Raw genomic sequence first — 14,038 nt, 5'->3', positions numbered from 1 at the left:
GGCGGTGCAAAGTGCAAAATCGAGTACCGGTGCCTCGGCACCTAATCCGGTCGTAGAGAGTAATTTCAGTCATTACGCGCCTGGCGACTGATCGCATGGACAGCTGGGGTTTGCCATTCAGGTGCCAAGAGGTTAGGGTCGTCAAGCATCGAAGCGAAACGTCGAAGTGGTCCCCGGACTCCGGCCATTCGACGGTACATTCACCGCGTCCTTCGCGACCGGACGGACACACTACTGGTAGTGGTGTGCAACCATTGGGTGTGGTGCGGTCAAATAGTGAGTGTCACTGTCGTCGGGTGATCTGGTCCACGTGGGTTGGACCGTTGGGCGAAGTGTGGCGTATGAATGAGCATCATTAAATCCGTGTCCGTGGTGTACGTCGCATGAACTACGCGTACGCGGGTTATCTTCGCGATTTGTTGGCACTAAAAGAGGGCGACGGTTGAGGTCACGACGGCGACACGCGGCCATTAGCGAGAAGAAGAAGCAGAAGCAGAAAGGTGTCGACACATGTCGCCACGGTGCTGCGAACGATCGGACAGATCGGGGGTAATGTGTGCAAAAATCCGCGCATCGCAGGATGACGATGGAGATGATGATGATGATGATGATGACGATGCCATGACTTCATCCTCCAGCAAGTTCGCGCTAAATCCACAATTGAGTACAGGACGACTGGAGTACAGTATGTTGTCTGACCGCGACAGCGCATATGGTTCCGCCATCAAGAAAGGGGCGGATGAACGGAACGGAACCGCCAGAAGCCCGCCAGTGGTTTGCGCAAAACGGTATCCACCTCAGCACGTATTCGCCATATTGTCCGCTCGTTGCGTCCTTAATTAACGGCTCGCGATCACAATCCGGTGACACTCGCTTTGTGTGTACTGTGCACTCAGTGTTTGCTGCACTACACTTGCTGCAGACAGTTGCGCGGAACTTGCGAGGCGTCCAAAATATGTGCCACACTCCGCTTTTGTTCCTGGCCGGATACTTACGCTTGTTGCTCTCTCTCCTCTCTCGTAACACAACCCCTTAAAACGCTGTGGAAAGTAGAACGGATTAACGGAGCGGACCTGACTGACTGAGGGTATGACGGCACAATTCGGACTTCGAGCGTACGAAGTGGCTTCTCGGCCTCTCTGTCAGCTTAATCGGGATGTTGTCAACATTTCACGAGCGCCTTGCACCTTTCCTGTCGTTCCCATCGCACGCCATGGCGCGCTGATTGCTTAATGAAGCATCAGCTCGATCATCATGTTCCATATAGCCAACCTTTCTGGATGTGCAGCAACGGGCGAGCGGAGCATCGACGAAGGATTAGAACGACGATCGTTCGATTTCCCCCCCGATTCGGCATCGAACATCGCCCCTGTCTAATACATTATTAACCCCCTTTTTCGGAGCAAGTTCCTCCGGTCGTGGCGCACCGATTTCAGCATTCCAATTTATCCATACATTGAGGGGGAATTTATTGGACACCTGCTACCGGCGAACCAAGATACCGACCGACAGATTTGCATGTTTAATGCACCGTTCTGCGGCAGGTATCTGCCAGTAGGACCACCAGAGACCGTTCGCCATAAATATGGCTACCAAACTGGCGATGCTCCGATTACTTACCGCCGATTTGCCTAAGCTGGACCGGAGCTGTTTTGCATAACCAATCGGCACTAGTCACGGCGGTAGCGGTGAACCGTTTTTGGCGAACACAGGTTTTTGAGATGGAGCAAAAATGGTGCTTGCTATACCTCTCATTCAAGCACTCCCCGAGGATCCCAACCCGGAAGACCGGACCTGCGAAGGAAGGCAGGAAAGGGTTTTTGTCAATTGGTTCGCGCTTCATCAAATTGATCCCGTGGTCGTCGTGGTGCACGTCGTCGTCGGGACCACTACTTCCTGGCACGCATGGCACGAGCCTTTGGGTGTCATTAAACTACCCTACTAGCACCATAACACTCCGCGCTCCGACACTCCACGAACGGCGTGCTGCATGCTTGACGCGATGGCGTGTGGCCGGCGGTAGCACGCGCAGCAACATCACACGCAAAGCACACTTCGTTCGCGCAGCTTTCGTTCATAAATCACAGGAGCGAGTCGCAGTCGGCAAACTCCGAACCAAACAAATTTGCCTTCCACCCGGCGGTGCTAAACAAACTCTGGTGCCACTCCTTCGTTCCACTGCGACGGAACGACGTCGGTACGCTGCTGCAACGCATTAGACGGAGCAACGGATTTCGTGCCGTTTGTAGCCTTACGTCAGGTCGACAGGTCGTCATAGGAAAGGCCGTAACATATCCGGTAATCATAACATCGATTAGTGGTACAAGCAGTTTGGTGAGGTGAAATCGCGGTAATTATTCATCATTAACGGTGGCTGAAAGTGGGGGGAGAGGCGAGAGGACGATGGAGAAGGTGGACAGTAGGAGCCGGACAGTCGTGTTTGATTAAATAATTTCGACATCTGTGACCGCATTTGCATGGCATGTGGATCACAGCTAATAAAACGGTGTCAAATCGAGGTAGTAGATTCCAAAGATAAGCAAAGAAAATCGCTTCGACCACTACTACAAAAGACATCAGGAAGTCATGTAGTCGTATTAAAAATTCTACTGCATTTTTTGTGACAGTTCAATTCACTTCTGTCACTTCTAGCGAACTAAATCATGGCCTACTACATCCGCTAGCCAATATCTTGCCACTACACTGCACTCGAAATGACGTATGCAGCGCTTCAAAACAAAGAAAAACCCAATTTTATTAAATAGCATCTACTTTTGAATAGATGCTCGATCGTTTTTTCAAATGTAAGCCAATTTCTAAAGGATACGCGCTTTATGAGCTAACTCGCATCGTCACATGCTATCCAACAAACCTTCTAATCGTTCCACCATCATTCACCACCACCAACCAGCCGATGTTACCTCACAAAGCAGGAGCATGATTTATAGACCTGCTTCCGTCTGAAGGCTGACACAGTCTGTGGCTGTTGCTCCATTGATCGTACGGATCATCATGGCAGCATCCCAAAAACGCCAACGCCACCCACATAGAAGCCACTTCAGCCGATCGTCTGCACAAAATCCATGTTGAATCATTAACTTTTGGCGCCCTCCCCGAAGCCCATGCGGATGCCCGGTGGTGGATTCTCGTGCTGTGTGTTGTAGGTGGCCTCGAGCGAGGCGATGGACAAATCGTTTGAACTCCCGCCCCGTCAGGCGGTGGCTCCATTTCCTTTTCTGGAATGGAGTGGCAGGCAGACACGGACACATTTGGCAACACCGAAAACCGGGTCCGCCTGTTGTCCTGGTGTGGCGTGCGTGGGTGTTTCGAAGCGGCGAAGGCGGACACACACACGCCAGAGTGCGCTTTTTGGCGTCGCCAAACCATCCTACGCTCGGCTGGAATTGCCGAAGGTGTTTCTCCTATAAAAAAAACAAAACCCGGGGTCTGATTTTATATCACACCGCCATCGCTCCGGTTTGATGGTGGCGCGAAGATAATTATCTGGCCGATGGTTAGCAGCGATAAACCGCCCAACCCACCAGCAAACACTGGCCGAGCTGGCCCAGTCGGCGCCATGATGGATCGTTATGGAAGTAAGTGTGCCCCGGAACGCGCCGGTCACGCCAGTTTTTTTTTTTTTTTATTGGAGTGGCAAATCGGAGAACGAGATCCGCGCATGCGAACGGACTTTTAATTGACTTCTCAGAAATCTTTGAGAAACTACTCCCGACGCCCTGACAAGCTACTCACCATAGATCTTCTACGACGAAAGTGAGCGTGCCGTAAAAGATGTGCCCGGGAGTAGCGGCGGCAGCAGCAGCAGCAGTTGCTAAAATGGGTAATCCCTTCGAATTTGATGATCAATTATACAAATCTATCTTTTTATGGACACGAGCTTTATGGCGTTTTTACGACATTTTTACTCCCCGGCGGGGAGGGGGGTGTAGCATTGTGTCGTTGGAAAGCATCGAATTGACCCTCTCGCAGCATGGATTAGGAATGGCCAATGATTGATAAATAATTGGCGGAATGAATATGTGGAATGATGAAGATATTACTCAATTAAAATTCTGACAAAATGTTGGAATTCCTCTCGTAGGCATGACTTGCAGTGAGGGTTATGAAAGGGAAAATGTTTTTCTTTTCGTGATCCAATCTTAGCGCTTGTGATTCAAAGTATTGTAAATGTTCTAACGTCTTTCCCCTTCGTCTTTCTTCCCATCCACAGAGATAACTTGTTCCGATTCTCGCTCCGTCTCGATGTCATCGAGCGTGTGGCATGGGATGTACCGCCCTACTTGCGTGCGCTCTGTCTGGCCAAGGGCCAAACGGAGGAGAACTGCCGAAACTACGTCATGGTGCTGCAGAGCTTCGGTAATCAGGTGTACGTGTGCGGTACGCACGGCTTCAGCCCTCGCTGTACGATGCGCCAGATGGAGGACCTTTCGTCGGTGCACCGAGATGACGATGGTGTGGCCAAATGTCCGTACAATCCACACGCCAACATGACCGCCCTAATGTCCGAGACCGGCCAACTGTTCGTTGGTTCGGTAACGGATTTTTCCGGTTCCGATTCGGCCATCCTGCGCTCGGACATTACGCAGAACAGCTCGCGTATCCTGCGTACCGTCCAGTACAATTCACTCCTGCTGAATGATCCTCAGTTCGTGGGAAGCTTCGAGCATGGCGGATTCATCTACTTCGTGCTGCGTGAGGCCGCCGTCGAGTACATGAACTGTGGTAAGATCGTGTACTCGCGCATTGCACGTGTGTGTAAGAACGATCCCGGTGGTACGTACGGTATCCTGAGAGATAACTGGACATCGTTTGTGAAGGCACGGCTCAACTGCTCACTGCCGGGAAATTATCCGTTCTATTACAACGAGGTCCAGGGAATGGTGTACTCCCATGATGAGGGTGTCCTGTACGCCACCTTCACTACACCCGAGTAAGTATCAGTGAAGTGAACGAGACAAGTTGGAGCGCGAACTCTAATCACCTGGTCTTCTTCTGCTACAGGAACAGCATCCACGGATCGGCCATCTGTGCCTACAACATGTCCGCCATACAGGCCGCCTTCGAAGGTGCGTTCAAGCATCAGGATGCATCGGGATCAGCGTGGAAGGCACAAGAGGTCACCAATCGGGACCATTACGAGTGCCGTGGTACGAGTAGCTCGGGCCGGCACATGTCACTGATCGAATCGTCCAAGTATCAGCTGATGGATCAAGCCGTTCAGCCACTGATGGGCCGCCCGTTGCATCATGCGGAGCTCGAACGCTTCAGTCACATTGCGATCGACATTATACCGACGAAGCTGCACGAACGTGTCCACATCATGTACGTGGCGACGGATGCTGGACGTATCAAGAAGGTGACGGTGCTGCCCCGTACGAAAGAGACATGCGTGATCGAAATCTGGCAACCGGAGGCACATCCCGATACCCGCATCCGTACACTGCAGTACGTTAAAGATACCGAGTCCTTATACGTCGGTACGGATTTGGCGCTGATGCGAATCCCGTCGAACCACTGTGGACGCCATTTGTCACGCAGCAGTTGCCTCAACTCGATGGATCCGTACTGCGGATGGAACGAGCTACAGGAAGCGTGTACCGTCGCACCGAACGGGGATACGCTGGCCAAGTACTGGGTACAGAATGCGACCGAATGCCCGGTACTGACCGCACCGGTCGATGGTGGTTGGTCGGCGTGGTCCGAGTGGTTCAAGTGTGCCCAGGCGAACGGCCAACAACCGATGCCAATCGGTGTCGGGGAAGATTTTGCCCCCAACACCGACACCTGCCTCTGCCGGACACGATCCTGTAACAATCCACCACCGAAGAACGGTGGACAGGGTTGCACGGGGATGCACATTGCCGTCACCAACTGTACCGTGCACGGTGGTTGGACCGAATGGTCCGCATGGTCCGCATGCTCGCAAACCTGTGGTATGGCGGTGAAAACACGACGCCGTACCTGTGGTAACCCGAAACCCGCTCACGGTGGACGTGTTTGTGTGGGTCCGGATCGGGCCGAGATCTACTGTTCCCATCTACCGCCCTGTCCGGCACCGAAACAACCACCGATCGATGGTGGTTGGGGTCCGTACGGGGATTTCGGCGAGTGCAGTGCCATCTGTGGTGGTGGATTCCGGATACGCCGCCGCAAATGTGACAATCCCGTACCGCAGAATGGTGGTATGGACTGTTCGGGATGTCACTTTGATTACGAAGTGTGCAATACGCAACCGTGCCCGGACGTGCGGAAGGCCGGTACCTGGACGCCCTGGTTGACGGTAGCGAACGGGACGGTTCCGAATGGTGGCTACGTGGAGAAGCGGTTCCGCTTCACCTGTAAGGCACCGATTGCGGACTCGGCGCTGCTGAAGATCACACCGAAGGAGGAGGTACGGGTGTGTCAGGCCGATGGTTCCTGTCAGCGATCGATCGATCCGAACGGTGGACACTCGGCCACTGGGCTGGCCGGTGAGGATGGAGAGGATGGTTGGGGTGAGTGGAGCTCCTGGAGTCCGTGCAGTGCCTCGTGCGGTGGAGGCTATCAGTACCGGACACGCTCCTGCGAGAAGCTCGACTGCGTGGGCTTCAACAAGACGAAGCGGGCTTGCAATACGCACCCATGCAAAGGTAAGACCGTGAGACTCGGGGAAGAGTCCATCAAGAGTGGCACTGAGCGCTAACCGCTACGTTAATGTTGTTTTCCTGCAGGTGAATGGGGATGCTGGACCGATTGGACACCGTGCTCGGTTAGCTGCGGTACTGGAACGAGATCGCGCAGCCGCCAGTGCCTCTCGATGGCCGGTAGCGTCACGTTGGAGAACGATTGCGAGGGCAAGAGCCTGCAGTACGAAGCCTGTGAGATGCCCAGTTGTGATTGTAAGTGATCAAACAGATTATCTCTTGCAAAGAAATGGCGCTTTAATCATACGTACTATGCGTTGTACTTTTCATTGCAGCATTCCTCGGTTGGGGCGAATGGAGCGAATGGTCGGCGTGTAATGCGGATAATGAGAAGAGCCGGACGCGTATATGTCTGCTACCCAACACCGTCTCATCCAACGGTGAGCTGACGTGCCAGGGAAGCGATCGTGAGATCCGCGCGTGCAGCATCGCACTCAATAATGGTAAGGACCAATGATAAGCTTCCCAACATTCGCATCCGCTGACTACTACTTTGTGTCCCCGTAGATGTTCCACAGCCACAGACGGCCGGCGTAACGGCGGCATCCGTTGCAACGGTTGCGATCGCCATCCTGCTCACTCTGCTCCTGTGCTGCCCGCTCAGTATCATCGCTACGCTACAGTACATGAAGCGCAAGCAGAAGGGCCTGAAGGCGATTCAGGGTTCACCGTGCTACGGTTCCTACCCGAACCAGTACTCTTCGCTACCGACCAAGGATGTAAGTCGGCATGCGATGGTGACACCGGTGGCACGATCGCCCCCCCTTCTTACCGCTGCTGATGCTGATGTCGTCTCCCATCCCATTTCGTTGCAGTACACGGATGGTAGCCACCACAAACCGAAGCGACAGTCCTCGTTCAAGGGACCGCGGAACGATGCGAGCGGTTCCAAGCTGGCCAACGGTAACGGGACGCTGGTGAAATCGATCAACGTGAACGGGGGTGCGATCGGTAACAATACGCCCAAAATTCTGGCCAAATCGTTCAACGAAACGGATACGGCCACGATCAAGCGCAATTCGCACGGGCCCAACAACATCCGCCATGCGCGTCAGCTCGAGATGGACGAGGACAAGTACTGACATCGGCAGCGACCGTTGGGGACGTTGCCAGCCGACGATGACATGCCGCGCGATCTGTGAGATCGGTGCCAAGGAGTGAGGAGAAACCTAGTATTAGAAAATGTCTCAACAACAGTAAACGAAGGGAACGTTGAGAAGGATATAGCGAAAGCTTGCAATGCCGCTGTGTGCCATTAGTGTGTGTATGTGTGTCTGTGTGTTAAGTGTGAGTGCGAAATTCATGCGATCGTCAATCAAAAAGGAAGGGTTGAAAGAGCATAATCAAATGATCATCATGGGGGAGAGTAGGCGATAGTACGGAGTAGATGATTATTGTTTTAATTTTAGGCAAGATAAAGGCGCATTTGTTGAGTTTTCGAATTTTGTCAAGCGTTTTAGAGAGGTGGAGAAGGACGGTGGAAGACACTTCCGGTGCCTGCTAGATGTTAGTGTTGTAGTGCGTAAGGGATGCGCCCCATGGTAGTGGTCAACTGCTGAATGCGATAAAGCGATAAAAGACACATGATGATGCTGTGAGGTGGGACTCCACCAGGAGGGCCCAACACAGCGCCCATGCGTAGCTCATATTGAGCTGTTAAGTGTTAAGGAAAAACGCATTTTAACATATATTTTATGGCGACAAAAAAAGGTATGTGACACAAATCAGAGAGGCGCTTCGGTGCGACAAACCGAGCGGCGAGACAATACTTTTAGGCCAAACAGTCATCGATAAGACTTTACGTGTGAAGGAGGCTCTCTGTGGAAGGAGCAAGACAATGTTAACGACGACGACGACGAGGAGGAAGAAGAGGAGGGATACTTAGGGCCTTTTTGCGTAGTAGCGCTCAGTGGTTAGTGAGACGGAGCAGCAGTTCATTAGGCATAAGCAGCGAACGTAACGAATTTTAAATGTAAGCGCGTAAACTTTGTTAACAACGAGCGAACGGGAAGCTTATTTGTAGCTACTGTTACTTCAAATCGAATGCGTGTGGAAAGTTTCGGAAATAAAGACTAAAATGATTTTTTAAACATAAAACAATGCGGCCTACTTTTAATTGAAAGAAACACGATGCCAAAGCGATGAATTGAAAGAGTCCGGATCGAAGGCGATGATGTTACTAGGCGGTAATCGAAATAACTAAAAATGTGTTTTACATGTTCACAGCGCGATGAAAAGTTCCGAAATGGATAACTTACCTCATAAACTAATAAAGAATGTTCTTTACCGATTACTGAACTGACGCAACATCAGCGTGAGTTGACGTTATCGTCCGATTGATTGTCTTTCCTTGTCTCATTAATCATCAATTAATGTACGATTGAAATTACGACATTCGGATTGTGGTGTGGTTGTTTGAATAAAACGAAAAATAATATTTACCCAGACGCATCATTCACAACGTTCCGGAGATAAGATTACGAGCTGCATCGCTTTCAGCAGATTCCTTCGTCCACATTAGCGACTGTATCAGTCGGTCATCTGTAAGACGGAAGAGTAGTACGCGCTGTTCTCGATCGTTAACCAATTTGCAAACAATTGACTGATCCGTACCTTTCGCTCCTCAGTTTTCCTTATCACCAGTGCGTACATTCCCATTAGAAGACATAATTTGCATACCACTTGACCTCGGCTATCAACAACAGTTGACCGATAAGGGGTAGACTCGCGTGGCGAATGTCGGGACCTACCCTACACCACTCCACACTACGCCTGCTTATCGCATAAAGATGATCATGCTGCGCCTGCGGCTGAGTGTCGTCTCAATAATCGAAATGAAGGGAAGCTAGAGGACATATCTCTGTGCGCGCACGCGTGTCACTCGCATGTATCGTGACATACCTTTTGTTCGTATATGTGCGTACCGTGTCCGGCACCGCGCGCGATAAGTAGCCCGAGAGCTAATGATGACCAGTAACATCTTGGATCGGGGCAGTCTCGCTACAGATACCGAACCGTACAGGAGGGAACCCAAACCGGACCGGAGCAGCCATCGCAAGTGAACGATGAACAAGGGCACGCACAATGGACACAGCGCCAACAGCGACGAGTGGGCAATACTGGAACGCATTTATCGGATACTAACCGAGGAGGGGTATCTCAACGGGGGATTAACATCAACCGAACGGTGTCAAGTGTCGCCACCGCACTCGGTGGTAAAGTTTGAACATCCGGTCGACTTAAAGGTAAGCCCTAATCGAAAAGCCGACAATTGTTTAACAATTGAACGATTGTTGATTTAGCGAGAGGCTAACGACCGCCACCGCGGCACAGAAACCGGATTCTCAAGACGTCGACGGCGACGATTTTGAATCCTGAATCCGGTTTACCGAGATACCAATCCCTTTGTCTCTCTCACTCTCTTACTCTCCATTTTCTGGACAACGGGCAGCGGTTGATACACTTCCCGATGGACGAGAAGGAACCGAGCAGTGAGGCCACGATCGAGCGGATCATCCGCCAGGTGCTACACTACTCCGTGCGAACCGGCCATCCGCACTTCCACAATCAACTGTTTGCTGGCGTCGATCCGTACGGTCTCACCGGGAGCTGGATCACGGAAGCCCTCAACACTAGTCAGTGAGTGCAGTGTCCGAGTAAGGATATCCATCCAAGCGAATGGCCACTTAACTCCGCGCCTTATCTCCCCACTCCAAGGTACACCTTTGAGGTGGGTCCAACGTGTACGCTGATCGAGAATGCGGTCATCGAGAAGTGCCTGGAGCTGTTCGGTTTCCCGGCTACCGGCGATGGCATCCTCTGCCCGGGCGGATCCATGTCTAACATGTACGCAATCGTGGCCGCCCGTTTCCGGGCGGTTCCTGATGTAAAGCGGACGGGCGTCACCAACCTACCGACACCGCTTGTCGTCTTCACTTCGGAGGATGTAAGATTGGTTCGACCGGATCCAAAATCATTTTATCGAACCATTTGCCATCCTGCCTTTCCTCTTTTAGGCACACTACAGCATCACTAAAGCGGTCCACTGGCTAGGGATTGGAATGAACAATTTGATCCAAGTGAAGACGGATTGCGCCGGACGGATGATACCGGAGGAGCTGGAGCGTGCGATCGAGAGCGTGATCGCCTCGGGAAGACGTCCGTTCTTCGTCAATGCAACGGCCGGTACGACGGTGCTCGGTGCGTTCGATGATTTCTCGGCGATCGCCGACATCTGCGCACGGTACGCCGGTGGTCTTTGGTTGCACGTGGACGCATGTCTCGGAGGAACCGCCATTCTGTCTCGCACCCATCGTAATCTACTGGCCGGTGTGCAACGGGCCCAGTCGCTTGCCTGGAACCCCCACAAAACTCTCGGTGCACCATTGCAGTGTTCGGTGTTGGTGGTGCAGGAGCGTGGCCTACTGCACGAGTGCAACGCGGCCAACGCGGACTATCTCTTCCAACAGGACAAATTCTACGACATCTCGTACGATACGGGCGACAAGAGTGTGCAGTGTGGCCGGAAGGTGGACGCTTTCAAGTTTTGGCTTATGTACAAAGCCCGTGGTGAAACCGGACTCGAATCGCTGGTCGATAATGCGTTCGAGTGTTCAAGGTATCTACATGAGCTGGTGCGCACCCGAACCGGCTTCCGACCGGTGCTGACCGAGTTCCAGTACACGAACATTAGCTTCTGGTATGTACCGAGTTGGATGCGATGGACGCAACACGAACCTCCCACTGAGCGATGGTGGCAAAAGTTGTACTCCGTCACGGCCGACATTAAGGAGCGCATGGTAATGCGTGGTACGGCTCTGGTCGGATACGTGCCGTTGCTGCACAAGGGCATTGGGAACTTTTTCCGGATGGTCGTTACGTGCCATCCTCGTCCGACCCTCGAGTCGATGCTGTTCATCGTGGACGAGATCGAGCGCATCGGGGAATCGTTGGGGAATGCGAATCCGATCCCGGCTCCGGAACGGCATGAAAACAACCCACAGCAGCCCAACAACGGGATGGAATTATAGTAAATTCGAAAAGCTTTCTATTTTAATACAATAAAATGCATTTAAACAAAATGATAGGGCGGGCGTCGCGTGATATTTAGCAAATCGATCGACCGATGGGTGCACGGTGAGGTGATTAATTTTTCCAAAAGTTGGGATTCTGCTGCAACCGCCGCTCGAAGTTGGTGTACCACGTTTGCAGCGTCGAGAGTGGCACGTACGTTTCGTTGAAGTTCGGTGTCATCTGGCTCTGGGTCACCGAGAAGCTGCTGACAAAGTTGAAAAAATTCTCCAGAATCTTCTGTCCGAACTGATAGTACGTGCTAGAGGTCGTCTGGTGTGTGAAGGAGAAGGTAAGAGATTGTACGGGTTAACAATGGTCCACGGGCAGAACGTCGCACATTCCAATGCTTACCGTAGCAGGCGTTTGCTGTACAAGCGAGGCTTCCGGTTCGATGGAGACACCGATCTGGGCAATGTGCGAGATGGGCAGGTTTGAGCCGAACACATTATTGTTCATAATACCGCCACCAGCCTGGCCGACGATCTCGTCCAGCTTCTTCAGCTGGGAAATTTTAAATATCGCAGACGGTTTCGAGTTGGAGATGTAACCTAGCAACTGCCAGCTGGGCGGTGCATTCGGATCTGGCCAACTAAAGTACACTGCAAGGAGAGGGTAACAACGAGCGTAGGTGAACAACGTCCCCTGCCATTCGCGTGCATCGCAACTCACCTCCACCGGCCATTCCTTCGGGGAAGGGTGCTGTACCGGTGAGAAAAACCACCACATGGTTTACGTTGTCCGCGTCGGGAATGGTGATAAGGAAGTGTGTGGCACTGATTTCCTGGAAGTCGGTTTGAACCTGAAAAGCAGAGTAGCCAATGGTTAGTCGAGAGTGGATTTCACTGGCCTCTGCGGACCACCGGTAGAAAGCAACGCCAGCGGTTCTCTCGGTTGTTCTGGAACATACCAATCTTCCGGAGACGATCACTCCTAATGCGTTCAACATGACTGACTACTTTTACTTATCCTATCTAGTATTTGGTTCTCTTATTTCCTAGCTTCGTTTCCAGCACCATACGCGGTTTTTGTGGTACTTTTCTACTTAACTTTTAAAACTTTTATATTAAACTCTGCGCCGCTGCCGGGTGTTGTTTACCGTTTCTCGAAGGTGACAGATTTGACAGATGAAACTTGCGTGCAACGACTGGCGAAAATGATGCAATTTCATACAAATTATTGCATGCTGAAAGTATACTTTTAGGGGTAAAAAACATCTGTACCAAGAAGCATAAATTTTGGTGGTTTAATTGAAATTTAAGTGGTTAAATAACCGATAAAATGTGTCAGAAACATTTAAAGGAATATAGGGGGAAGTGAAGGGACCATTTTCGAACATCTGTACAACGCTTATATCCGATTATCCGTTGCTATGGTTACACCACTCTTTTCCACATCAACGGTTGCTAGAGTAGCGTTGAAGAAATGGTTGGTTGATGTGCAATCGAGCCCACCAGTATTCTTTTGGCGATCTTGGCCTTGAACTTGGCGCTTCATTCTCGATCACGTTCTACAGGTAATGCTGACATAGAACGAAATCTGGTTACTTGATTTCGTTCTCCCATCCAAGTGAGTTAGGTCAAGGGTGATTGATCGCCAGCGGAGGTGTTCTGTTCTTCTTTAGTCAAGTCGTTTATCTACATTTCTCATCTCTCTCTGAGTTAGGTGGACCCAACATCGTCTAGAATGCATTCTTCCAACGCATTCCTCCCACCCTTTCGAGAGCCTTTCCTAGAGAAAGCAAGAGCATCATTTGATTTTTTTACTCAGAGAGACTATGATTCCGCCCACGACGTCTCTTCTCTTCCCAAACGGTGCCGTGAGGGTGCAAAGGCAATGGCAAAAGAAGTTGTTGTTTGTCTGTCCTATTCTGGTACCCAGCGCCAGCATTGATGACCCAGAGCGGAGCATCGTTTGAGGGCGTGAGCATGCGTTCTGGGTTATTGCGCTCCACTACGCGCCTCTATCTCTGGTCCACCACCACACACCAGACTCAACATTGCAAGTCTCTTTGACAAAAACAAATCGCCAAAAAGGACGATAAGATAAGATAGAGGTGATGCCACCGCGATGTGTGCGTGTCGAGGAGTAGAGCGGATTCCGTCTCGACGGCAATCGGATGGAACCACCACCAGTCTCTCCGGTCACCGAGGAGAGGGCCAATATAGCAGAACCAGCGAGCGAGAGTAAGCCGGCCGGTTCAGCCGCGAGTACCTCAAGGGGAAAGTAGATTGCGGGATCGAATCCGATCCCGCGAGTCTCGG

At 51.6% G+C, this 14,038-nt stretch overlaps 4 protein-coding genes across 7 annotated transcripts in view; 3 read left to right on the top strand and 1 right to left on the bottom strand.

Annotated features, from left to right (window-relative positions):
* The window catches only part of LOC125948320 (semaphorin-5A), a 110,611-nt gene extending 101,816 nt beyond the window's left edge, over positions 1-8,795 (top strand). For 2 of the 3 annotated variants that reach the window (XM_049674261.1, XM_049674260.1), the window contains exons 5-9: positions 4,232-4,951; positions 5,023-6,650; positions 6,732-6,899; positions 6,980-7,147; positions 7,212-8,795. In XM_049674261.1, the coding sequence (XP_049530218.1) occupies positions 4,232-4,951; positions 5,023-6,650; positions 6,732-6,899; positions 6,980-7,147; positions 7,212-7,786 (3,259 nt within the window). In that variant the 3' untranslated portion in view covers positions 7,787-8,795. The remainder of the gene's footprint in view (positions 1-4,231; positions 4,952-5,022; positions 6,651-6,731; positions 6,900-6,979; positions 7,148-7,211) is intronic. The other variant, XM_049674262.1, reaches the window with a different exon arrangement.
* An 806-nt stretch (positions 8,796-9,601) lies between these two features.
* LOC125948323 (cysteine sulfinic acid decarboxylase) lies at positions 9,602-11,788 on the top strand. Its single transcript, XM_049674265.1, has 5 exons — positions 9,602-9,620; positions 9,700-9,949; positions 10,156-10,343; positions 10,422-10,650; positions 10,721-11,788. The coding sequence occupies exons 2-5, from the start codon at positions 9,770-9,772 to the stop codon at positions 11,732-11,734; spliced, it is 1,611 nt and encodes a 536-aa protein (XP_049530222.1). The 5' UTR covers positions 9,602-9,620; positions 9,700-9,769; the 3' UTR covers positions 11,735-11,788.
* Positions 11,740-12,873, bottom strand: LOC125948333 (protein OPI10 homolog). Its single transcript, XM_049674277.1, has 4 exons — positions 12,685-12,873; positions 12,447-12,576; positions 12,129-12,376; positions 11,740-12,047 (listed from the first exon to the last, which is right to left on the bottom strand). Exons 1-4 carry the CDS (start codon positions 12,721-12,723, stop codon positions 11,850-11,852), a joined length of 615 nt encoding a protein of 204 aa, XP_049530234.1. The 5' UTR covers positions 12,724-12,873; the 3' UTR covers positions 11,740-11,849.
* A 1,113-nt stretch (positions 12,874-13,986) lies between these two features.
* The window catches only part of LOC125948321 (glycogen [starch] synthase), a 4,912-nt gene continuing 4,860 nt past the window's right edge, over positions 13,987-14,038 (top strand). The window contains exon 1 of one of the 2 annotated variants that reach the window (XM_049674264.1): positions 13,987-14,038. This exon is cut by the window's right edge and continues 242 nt beyond it. The gene's annotated coding sequence lies outside the window, so the exon portion shown is untranslated. The other variant, XM_049674263.1, reaches the window with a different exon arrangement.

This window comes from Anopheles darlingi, chromosome 2 (genome assembly GCF_943734745.1).
Source record: "Anopheles darlingi chromosome 2, idAnoDarlMG_H_01, whole genome shotgun sequence".
NCBI lineage: Eukaryota > Metazoa > Arthropoda > Insecta > Diptera > Culicidae > Anopheles > Anopheles darlingi.
The sequence above is the reverse complement of the archived record's forward strand: the minus strand, read 5'-3'. Positions and strand labels throughout refer to the sequence as shown.

Bases quoted from the DNA above. Each gene is read 5' to 3' on its own strand.
- LOC125948333 (XM_049674277.1), bottom strand. From the start codon at position 12,723: ATGTTGAACGCATTAGGAGTGATCGTCTCCGGAAGATTG. The intron at 12,377-12,446 runs GTGAGTTGCGAT...CTCTCCTTGCAG, and splicing joins CGAAGGAATGGCCGGTGGAG to TGTACTTTAGTTGGCCAGAT. The intron at 12,048-12,128 runs GTAAGCATTGGA...TTCACACACCAG, and splicing joins TACAGCAAACGCCTGCTACG to ACGACCTCTAGCACGTACTA.
- LOC125948323 (XM_049674265.1), top strand. From the start codon at position 9,770: ATGAACAAGGGCACGCACAATGGACACAGCGCCAACAGCGACGAGTGG. The intron at 9,950-10,155 runs GTAAGCCCTAAT...GACAACGGGCAG, and splicing joins AACATCCGGTCGACTTAAAG to CGGTTGATACACTTCCCGAT. The intron at 10,651-10,720 runs GTAAGATTGGTT...TTCCTCTTTTAG, and splicing joins TCGTCTTCACTTCGGAGGAT to GCACACTACAGCATCACTAA.